The sequence below is a fragment of the Merops nubicus genome, unplaced genomic scaffold (assembly GCF_000691845.1).
Source record: "Merops nubicus isolate BGI_N331 unplaced genomic scaffold, ASM69184v1 scaffold31552, whole genome shotgun sequence".
Classification (NCBI taxonomy): Eukaryota; Metazoa; Chordata; class Aves; order Coraciiformes; family Meropidae; genus Merops; species Merops nubicus.
This window is the reverse complement of record NW_008592117.1, coordinates 1-11433: the sequence shown is the minus strand read 5'-3', so window position 1 is coordinate 11433 and position 11433 is coordinate 1. Positions and strand designations below refer to the sequence as shown.

Below are 11433 nucleotides of genomic sequence, written 5' to 3'. Positions count from 1 at the left end.
AAAGACAGTAAAGGAAACAGATGTCAGGACAGCAGCTGCTTTCTAAGGGCAGGTGTTGCAGAGCAACAGAGCCACTGTGAAGTTTGGGAGACACTCAAGTACTGGATGCTTCCCAGCCTGTGCAAGTGGGAATGCAGCAGCTTCCTTTTGGAAGGAAGAATTAAAAGGAAATAATTGTAACCCAAGAGTGAGGCAGTTTAAGGTGACCACTACATGAAAAAAGCATAAAAACATTTCTATCAGTCAAACATGGAAAAGAAAAAGCCACCCAACATTTTGGGCCTATTATCTTTTAGTGCTACTGTTCCTGCTGCTAACTAGGACTCAAAACATCTTAATTACACACTACCTGTATCTACTGACATACTTCAAGACATTTCTCAGTTATAAAAAGCTGTAACTCACTCTCACAGACAGCTGAATGTAAAAGCTCATCAAGTACCTTATTAATTGCACAGAACAGCAAGTTCCATTTTGAGTCTAGCAGTGTGCCTTCAAATCTAACAGCATGCACCAAACCAGTGCAAGCACTGCAGCTCACTCCTACCCTGCTGCAGGTGAGCCCTGGCACCCTCACCTGTCATCACTGCTCTGCTCATCGTGCAGGAGACGCTCCTTGTTCAAGCCTATTTTTTCAAGCTCGTGGGCAAGTTTTTCTAGATCATTGTTCATTTGCTGGGTCTTCAATTTTTCATTCACCAAGTCCTTACAGAGGAAAAACTGCAGTCAGTATTACCATACAAATACAATAAGGCAGCCTTAATTCTAGAAGTGCTGAGGCAAAAGTCTTTTATCACTACAATAACTCAATGTTAACTCTCCCTTCCTTCCAATTGTTAGCTGTCAGCTCTATCAGATATTCCATTTTTAACTACAATATGATTTCACTGTAGTTATTTACTCCCTTCCTTTCTGTAGACCCTCCCGTTCAAATCTGGTTTGAAACATTACAGTCAAGGGGAAGAGTTTCAGCCAGAACAAATAGTGACCTGAGGAATCTGAACATTCATTTAACATTAATTTCTCTCCATTACAAACAAATTGTGATGGAAACAGTAACTGACTTGTGTTTACCTCTCTCAAGGTGACAAGGGTTTTCTTATCAATGGTAGCACTTTTCACCAGTTCTTTGTTTTCTTTTTCTAGTTCTTTCAGGCGTACACACGACTCTTTGTATACAACTATTTCTTTAAATAAAGATTTATTTTCCTTCTCCAGATTGCTAATTTTTACATTGTTTTCTTCTAAAGTACTGTCTTTAATCTCTGCTTGTTGTCGAAGCCTTTTATTTTCTTTCTCCAGCTGTTTCTTATCTTTTTCCAGTTGAGAAGTCTCTTGTTCTAACAACTTATTCTCCTTTTCCAACTGCTCCAGGCGTTTACTAGAGATTTTTAACTCTTCCAAGTTCTTTTGCAGAGTCTGGTTTTCAGACTCTAAGTCTTGTAATTCACTTTCTAATTGCTGAATCTTCTTATTGCTGTTTTCAAGGGCTTTCTGCAGCCTTTGGTTTTCTGTGTCTAGGCCTTGGTAGCTCACTTCCAAGCGTTCAGTTTTCTTAAATGAGGCTTTCATGAGTTCAAGGCTTTTTTTAAGCTGCTCCTTTTCACTCTCCAGTTCCTTATTTTCTAATTGTAACTGTGCCACTTTTATGCTTGTACACTTCAAGGATTCAATTGTTCTTCTTAACTCTAAATTTTCTTCATCAAGTTGTGAATTCTCCTTTTCTAAGGATTCTAATTGAAAAGTGAGATTTTTTAGGCTATCCAAAGTTTTTTTCAGTTTTCTGTTTTCCGTTTCCAGGTCTGAGTTTTCTTGTTCCAAGGCCTCTATCTTCTCACAAGTAATTTTTAAGTTAGTAATTTTTTTCTGCAGTAATTCATTTTCCTTCTCCAGACGATGCAGCTCATTCTCAAGTTCTTCTGCTCTCTCCCCTCTCTCTTTATAGTGTTCCAGTTCTTTCCTGACTTGTTTTTTTTCAAATTCAATCTTATTTAACTTACTGCTGGTCTCTTTAATAGACTCATGAAGGATTTTATTTTCTTTTTCAATTTCTTTCATTCTTGCTTCAGCACTGATTTGTGAGCGTTGTCTTAGGGAAGCTACAGTTTGATTCAAATGTTCATTTTCTTGTTCTAATAGCTTAATCTAATTAGGGTAGAAAAATTGTAAACTCTGGTGAACAACATGCCAACAAGTAATTACTTCCATGTATAAAAGCTGAAAGCAACTAAGATAATAAGATGACATCATATTTCCCTTTTAAGTTAAAAAAAAACCTGTTACTCTCCTGGCATTTGAGGCATTACAAACACTGTCTGTGTACACTGGTGGAAGTCTGACAACAAAATAAGTCAAAAGTGAACCTTCAAATATCTTCCTCTTGGATATGAGTAGACAACATGAAAATAAAACCAAAGCACAAACCAAAACAAAGCTCTATCTATTTCTTAGCGTATTTTCATCTGTATTTTCCTAAATTTAGTTATTTCTCTTCAGCTACTCTGTTATTTCCAGAGATGTGTCCACAAAGAACCAGCTGCACTCAAGTTCTGAACCAAACTTGAGATGGAGGGAGGTGTGGCAGCCACAGAAGTGTCTTTATTTCACTTGGAAAAAACAGAGGGGGGCTGTGGGATATGGGGGCATCCTGATCCCAGCCAGTAACATTTTGGGAAGCAACAGAAACTTACATTAATTTTTGTATTAAAAACAACCCTTGGATGTGCTGTTCCAAAACAGCTTCTGAAGAAAGTAAATCATACTAGAACTGAATTATTTTCTTAGACAACATATTCCAAGACCTAAATCAAGGATAAAGGCAGCATTCACATCTTATTTTTTTTCTTAGTATTTCTTGACTTTCTCAGTTACTCCAAATCATTTGAAATTATCTGGGTATGTAACAACAGAGAGCAAAAATCCAGAAACTCCTCAGATCAATATTGAAGAATACACTAATAACATATCACAAGGGAGGTTTCAACAATAAACTGTTTTGGAGAAAAACAAAAGGGCTAGTTGCAGTCAAAAGCAGACTGAGAAAATTATAGACTGTTCTTTCATATTCCAGTCTGAATGTAGCTATTAATTACAGAATCTATGGTTCTGTTCCCAGCCATGATAAACTGTTCTGAAACGATAAAGGAGAAACTGAAACACAACTTTGTAGCACTTCTTTACATAACCTGGTACACTGCTGAACAGGCATAATCACTTTCCAAGAATTCTCCCTCTACCATCCAAACTTAAAAAAAAAACCTGACCAATGCCTCTGTGATTTTGGATGAAATCAAATGAACCTTTTGCAGCCAATTCCAGTAAGTTTCAGCACAGTAAAAGACATGCAAGATGCTGTTAACCCACTGTAAGTCCCAAGTATACTATTTTAAAGCAGAAATAGTCCCACTGGAATGTCAGTCCTACTCCAACACACTTAAAACAACACACCTATCCTTGATGATTGAATTGGGACTTATTCCAGGACATTTCAGGTCTTTTTTCCCCCCTAGAGTACACTTCTAACACAATGTATAAATCAATTCTTGTAACAATGACCACTTCTAAACAAGACAAGCTGGCATATTTCCTTTAAATTAACCCCACTGTTCTCTTCAAATGAAAGCAAAGCTTCAATGCCAAGCTTTTGGGCTTTCTTTTCTAACTCTGGAACTTAATTTACTGATTAAATTGGTCCTTTGAAAATGTTCAGGTTTTTTGAAATACAATATTCTGTATTATAAAGTAGTGGACTTTTAAATGAAACTAAAAAGTGCCAATCAAGAGGCATGAGTGGAATTTATGAAAGGTAACTACAGTTCAAATTCTGAAGGGTTTGATTACTAAAGATGGGATTTCCAGAGTTTTCCATAACCCTTGTTATAACTCTTGTTTCACAGTGTCTGCCTTCCACAGGTCCTCTGAATTGCTCTGCAAAGACCTTTAGAAGGTGTCAGCACCCACTCTATGCAGATCCACCCTCCTCAGATCTTCCACAAAGAGCCAGACAGCAGTGTCTGGCAATCAGAAATAAATCCTGCTGTCCATCCAACAGTCACAGCTAGAAAATATTCTACTACAGGGAAATATTATGAGGCTGGATATGATGGTTCCTACCCCAGGAAAACAGACTGTAAGTGACAGAGGAGGAACAGAGTCAGCAGCAGAGCAGCAGCCCAGCTCTGCTACACTGGTCTTGGCCAGATCCCTTCAAGGGGAAGGCTCCTGTAATTCTCATCAGTACTCCAACATTACTTCAAACACTGACCAGCTGTCTGGAACCTGTTTTCCTCCACTGAGAGGTGTCTGGCTTACTGCCAAAGTTCCCAATTTTCTATTTTGGCTGAGCTACACCCTCTGAGCAACTATAGCAAATGCACAGCCCATGAAAGCCACAGAAGCATTACAAAACACTAAAAAGTTCTAAAACTAACAGTAAAGCCTCAGCTAAAAATGAGTCATGTCTCTCACTGGCTGCAGGTCTTAGACTTTGCTGCAGATATGTCCTTTTGGCAAGTCTGCTACATTTACAGTCCCTTTATGCCTGTTAAAAAATTACAAAAGGAGAGCAATGCAGTGCAGTGCAGCATTAAGAGTTTTGATTCTGCTACTCACTTGTCGCTCTGAGTTTTCTCGAAGTGCTTCAAGTGTCTTTTCAAGCTGTGCTTTTTCTTTCATCAAATCTTTACTCAAGTTTTGACTGTTCTGAAGACTTTGTTTCTCTTGGCTAATTTCATTCTCTAGCTCTTCAAGCTAGGGCAAAAGAAACATATTCCTAAAGATTACTTAAAATTGACAATGGTATTAACTCTTAAATGGGTTGAAGATACCCTTATAGATACAAATACAAAAAGGTTAAAGGAAAGAATAAAATGGAATTTTCTATTCTTTATCTGAAACGATTCATCCCTTCTAGGAATTTATTTCTGCCAGAATTTTCTCCCTGGCTCTAAATATTATGCCTATAAAGTAATTTTTGCATTAAAAAGGTCAGATTTTATTAGGCTCTGGATATTTCCCCAAGCATCTTTTTTCTCTCTTAAAATTCCATTTCAGTGAGACTTATATTGCTCCTCCAACTCCCTTTTAACTTAAAAGGCTTGAATATTGTTTGATTTTACTTGACTATTTCAAGAGATACTTATGATGATTCCTTGGGAATTAACCACACAGGTTTGTATTGTCAAAGAGTTTCAACCAGGCAGCAAAAGTGTTTACAAGTAAAAATAACCAAGTGTGATTTTCCTGTCACATTTAAGTCGTAATTAGTTACTTTGAAGCAGCACAGACATTGTATTTTTAAACAATCATCTACTGGAAGGTTTATATGCAATGTCAAATCCATCATCCACAATACTCAACCCCTGAAGAGTCCAGACAGAACTCGGGCCCCAGGCAGGGGGAACACATTCACTTGTTCACCAATTCCTTGGCCAACCTCTCTCAGTTTTGAATGAGGACATGACCAAGTTTTCTGCTTGGATTTATCAGTCTTCATCTCCATATACATACGTTCTTCTGCTTACTAATTACCCAAATTAAATAACATTCTTAAGTATCATAAAACACTTCTATTGCTCATTATGTTACCAATATGTTAATACTTTCTCTCTCACTGGTGTAAGACGTTTCTGATTAAAATGGTCACATTCTTACATCAATAAAAAAGTGTAACTAAAGACAAAAACCTCTTTGAGATGGTTTCCCTTTTATACCATAAACTTACAAACACTGTAACACTATTTAAACCCTAATAATGCTTTACCCAAAATAACAGTTCATAAAATAACCCTTTAGAAAAATGGCAAGGCACATTAGACAACTGACAGACAATACAAACACACACTGATGATCACCTTCTTGCTAAGTCTTTGGTTTTCTTTTTCCATTTTCAGAATCCTTGAACTACTGCCTTCTACAGAACCCACTGCACTTTGTAGCTCTTCCACTGTCTTCAGCAAACTTTGGTTTTCCATTTCCAGCTTCAGTAATCTGCTTGATGTCAGTTCATTTACCTCATGACCAAGTGATTTCTGTGGCACTGTAACAGAAAAACAATTCTAAAAAGTTCCTTTATTACCTAGAGTTTTTGGACTTGACATTTTTAGACCTGGGGGATTTAGAAGCCTTTAATGTTCACTCCAATACCTTCTTGGTGAACAGAGCTAATTATGACTTATGACCCACCTTCCTCACCCAACAGTTAAAACTGCAGATGCATAAAAAGAAGTGTTCTACTCATCCTACTGTTCCTAATCAGAGCAGAGATTTGTTTCCTGCAGCTGAGGATACATCTCTTCATTTCCACAAATCCTTTGCACAGGATCCAGTGTATGACCAAGCACACTATATTGGAAGAATCACATTTTTTGCCACAGCTACATCTGCAAACAATCACCCTGCAAAGACTTAGCTGGTGATGTGTGCTACAGAGTCCAGAAGTCTGAATGGCAACACAATGTAACTCCAGGTTATTTATGGGTTTTACACCTCTGTTTATCTGAACAAGAAGCACAAGAACAGAAACTCTTCCCATAGGCTCTATCTCCAAGGGTATAAGGATTTTTTACTTTGAGTAAAAAAAAACCAAACAAACCCAACAACCAACCAATGAAACCAAAACAAACAAACCACAACAAAAGTAAGCAAACAAAAAACCCCAAACAAAAACATCAACCCACCCCCAAACTGTCACATCTCTCCAGAACACAAAGCTCTGTACTTTAGGAGGACTTGTTATTTCCCAATGTTGTCCAGTCCTTGAGCTTTCAATTTCTGTTTTATCAGTTTACAAGTATTACAATGTTTACCTTCAGAAAGTTCAGTAGTCCTATTTATCTGTTCAAGTTCCCAGCCAAGATGCAATGATTCATCCATACTTTGTTTCTGAGCCATTTCTAGAGTCATATTTTCCTCCATGAGTTCCTCAATCTTCTTTCTGTCCATATCTCGTTCCTTAAAAATTATTTCACACGTAACATTAAAAAAAGAAAACAGGGAAGCAAAATTTCATCTTTACACTATCTTAAGAGCAGCCTGATGCACAAAGTTGTAACAGGACTGGCTCTGTGATGAGAGTGTCTCACCTGGCTCTATACAAACCCTTCTCTCCACACGTTATTTTAATGTATCTCTCTGCATTTTGCAAAAACTGAAAGTAAACAGAAGGTAGCAATCTGCCACCCCTTCAGGAAAACTAAAAAAAACCCCCAAAACACCCAAGCAAATTATGACTTTATAATTTAGAACACTTATCTTGTGAAGAACTGGTTAGAAATTATTTGGGGAATAACCTTCTGAAAAATATGTCACTATACTACCAAAATCTGAAATATAAACAACCTCTTTTATCTGAATATTTAAGTGACAACAGACTATCTTCACATAAAAAAAACCCAAACCTGATCCTATTGCTCTTACTAATGTTTCTCTGTATTTTTCACATCCTATTTTAGCTACCCAATTAAACACTGTACAGCATTTAGGAAGAGAAACTGTACCTGAAAGGTGTCAGGAAATGAAGACATACCTTCCTCCTCTCCCCCACTCTTTTGACTGTGTTTCTTTTATTAAAAATGGAAATGAAATTCAATGCATGTCAATTGTCTTTGTCATCCTTCATTTACACTTACCATCTCCATATCATGTAATTTAGCTTTTAATTGTAGATTCTCTTTTTCTAACTCATGTAATTTATCAGAACGGGCTCGGGTCCCCTCTAATTGATCTTCCAACATTGTCTTTGTTTCTAGCAACACTTGATTGTCTTCCTTTAACTCCTGCAAGAATTAAGGAAAAAAAAAAAAAAGGTGAAAAAAAGCTCTTTAGAAACATTGCTAAAACATTCATTTGGAAGCTCAATAGATTTTTTATAAAAAAAAAAATATACAGTGATTTCATGTAAGTGTAACATGACGTGTTTATGAGAAGGTTTTACATAACTTCAGAGAAGTTAAATAGTCCCTAAATCATTAAGAAAAAATAAGGTGGTTCCTAATCACAATCAAACCACAAGTATCTCTGAGATTTGAGGTGTGACCTGGTAAGATGCACTGCATGTATATGGATCACAGCTAAGAAAAAGGCTTGCATCAAATAAAAATTATAGGTATCAGGCTCAAAACAGAAAGCACTACTTCACACACCATGTAATTGAGTTGTGGAGCTTACTGCTACAGGCCTCTGCAGATGAAAGGGATTAGATGTGTTGAGAAGTTACCTAACCTCTGAGTATAATTTTCCTGAGCAGAGACTGATGGAAGCTGGGAGAGCACAACAGGAAAATATCAGCAAGTGCTTGCCCTGTTCTTTTATTCTCCTCTAAGCATCTCCTATTGGCCACTCACAAGGACAGAAGATGGATGCAGATGCTCCTTTCAGTCCACAATTTATCTCAGTACCAGACTGAACTCCCTATCTTGGGGTTGCAGGAAACAAAGCTCAGGAGAAAAATCTTCTACAGGCCATAATTAGGTTTGTAGGTCTTTGGGCAAACCTATTTAAGCTGAAATCAGGACATGATGCTAAAAATGCAGCCACATTCTCAAAAGACCACCAGCCATATTCAAAGGTTCTAAACAGCTTTAATTTATGTACATACATTTTTTTTTAAATGGCATCTAATGAAAGTAATAATAACTTGTAAAAACATAATTTGTAATTTTACTCGTGATAGAAACAAAACTTTTCAAACCTCACCACAGTCAGCTGCAAAATCTGAAGAAAGATCAGTGAACATAACATATATTTATCCTTCACATTCCTCCCTATTGCAAATATTAAGTTAACTTATAATTATTACTATTATTATGAAGCAAAACCAACTAATTAACATCTATCTCTATTCAAGCATGCTTGAAAAAGCAGATAGTTTACAAGCTATGAAACATGTAAACCCATGTTAGGTTTTTTACTCCTTTAGTTGTAAATTTCCACTGTTTTCCAATCTTGTACACTAATCTCTTCTCCTTCACCAGTTGTTTTAACCCTGTTGCTTTCAGTACAACAGCAGGAGATGCACACAGTTTATAATTCACATAAGATGCCTTTCCAATAGCTCACATACAAAGGTTTGCTCAGATGCAGGTGACAATGCTCAACACTCCCTGTACCTGATTTTCCAACAGACCCATGTATGCTCATCTCTTACATCCCACGTGGGTGACAGCCAGCACCTCTGAGGAGCCCTGAGAACACCAATGACAGTGCTGGGCCTCTGTCACTGAGCTCAAGGTGAAGAGCAGTATCTTGCTTGAAGCACATCAGACACTGAAAAAAGGTCCAGAGCTGGAAAGCAGTTACCAGCCTTGGCTTTCAGCTGAAGGCACCTTTGGAGCCTCCTCAAGAATGGATGTTTCAGTAACAGCTGGTAAGGTCTGTATTTGGAGTATCTTGAGAGAGTTTCTTCCAGTTTCACCAGACTATTTCACATCACAGAGTAAGGTGATAAAATTCATTTCCACAACAAGGCTAAGAGCAAGTAATGCTAAAAAAAAAAGCCTTGGGAACCATGATTTTCTTTAAATGTCAGAAGTGTCTAAAGGCCTTTTAACTATGCTTTAATCTACACCATGCACCTTATGTCTCACTAGTCTATTGCTGAAGTTTTTACACTGCAGTTCACCTGGAAAAAACATCCATCTCATTTTCCATTAAAAAGCTAATAACTCCCATGTCAGTTGACACGTGTTATTTCTGACCACAGCTATTATTAGATGTTCTGGATGAAGGATCTACAACTGAACATTAAAAAGATTTGGGATTTGCCCTGCAGTTTTCCCCCTCTCATCAACAGTAGCTGATTTATGCTGTGACATACAAAGTCTACACTCCCTGCAAAGTTTTAACTTGTAAACATTTAGTGAGATCTCTTTCCAGAGGATGCTGTCATCAGCATTATGACATTTTTCCACCACAATATTTGCCCAGCAAATCTGCCATTGACAAACAGAACGGTGGCCTAATAAAATCCTCCATGTTGATGAATTGCTTCTTAAACTACTAATTCCTGACAGAACTGTAAAGTCCCCCTTGCCTGGTGTCAGAGCATATTTTTTCAGTACATTTTATGCACAGAATGCCAATGTCCTACACTCATGTGTATACTCGTGTGTACTCACCATTTCCTCAACACTTTACTTAGAAAATTAGAATCACAGAATCCTTTAGGTTGGAAGGGACCTCCAAGATCATCAAGTCCAACCCTTGAGCCATTAGGGCTCTAAAGTCCTCTGCTAAAACAGATCAGAATCTGTCAGGGTTGGAAGGGACCACAAGGATCCCCCAGTTCCAACCCCTCTGCCATGAGCAGGGACACCTCCCACTAGATCAGGCTGCCCAGAGCCTCCTCCAGCCTGGCCTTAAAGACCCCCAGGGATGGGGCCTCAACCACCTCCCTGGGCAACCCATCCCAGGGTCTCACCACTCTCATGGTGAAGAACTTAATTACCTTCTCTTAGGTGACCCACAAGAGAATGAAATTATTACATTTATAGCATATTTTTAATTAACTCCTCTCTGGGTTTCTTAAAAAAACAAGAGGCTCCTACTCATCTTTCTAGTTTATAGCTATGGTGAATAATGGTGGCTTCAAATGACATCACATGTGTCCTGGTTCCGTGTAAAAAGGGGTTCAGGGCAGGACCCACATGGAACAGAACTATGTACTCTGTCTCTCTCTCAGGAGGGGAGACGCGACATTTTGGAAATAAAAATGAAGTATATTGTTCAACAAGGAACAGCAAATGAAAAAGGGAGGTAAGGAAAATAATATATACAAAGATTAGGGGAAAAATACAAAAAATAAAATATACAAAACCCTCAGAAATGGTTCCAGGGTCCCACGGAGTGAAAGGACAACTTCCCTCTCTGAGCTCCAAGGCAGGAGTGAAATTAGAACCCACTTCTTGCCTCTTATCAGAGTGTGTGTGGGAAGGGGAGAGAATACAATGGTTCACCCCCACCTGGGGTCCTCCCAGTTGCTGGAAGGTCACGCCCCCATTCCAAGCCTCAGACCACAACAACATGCCATTACACAGAGGAGCTCTTTCCCCAAAACCGTAAACCTATCACAAAAGACTATTATATCCCAGAGTAAGACAGTTTTCACCTCCCGATGTTTAAGTGATGCAATAACTTTGATAAAGCCCCAGCACACAGAGCCACGCTGGTTATGGGTCTCTCTTCCCTGCTTTACCTCCACTCGTGCCTTGTAGAACTCGATGTCGTGCAGCCTCTCCCTGAAGCGGCCGAGCTCGCTCTCCAGCTTGTCCACGCGGATGGCCTTCTCCCGCAGGGCGTCCAGCTCGTCCCGGTACACCCGCGCCGAGCGCGCCTCCGACAGCAGGCTCATGTTCTGCAACACAGGCAAGGCCACAGTGAGGGCAGGAGCACTGGTGCCACCTGCTGAAGGATCACAGAATCATAGGGGTTGGAAGG

The 11433-nt window shown here is 38.7% G+C and overlaps 1 protein-coding gene across 1 annotated transcript; it reads right to left on the bottom strand.

Moving 5' to 3' along the window:
• Nucleotides 1-573: 573 nt before the first annotated feature.
• LOC103767933 (girdin-like) lies at nt 574-11350 on the bottom strand (the record flags this gene model as incomplete). The annotated part of the gene is made up of 7 exons (XM_008935066.1): nt 574-705; nt 1075-2145; nt 4612-4749; nt 5853-6037; nt 6807-6951; nt 7629-7775; nt 11192-11350. Coding segments are annotated over 7 exons (1977 nt in total), but the record flags the coding sequence as incomplete, so codon positions are not given.
• Nucleotides 11351-11433: the final 83 nt, after the last annotated feature.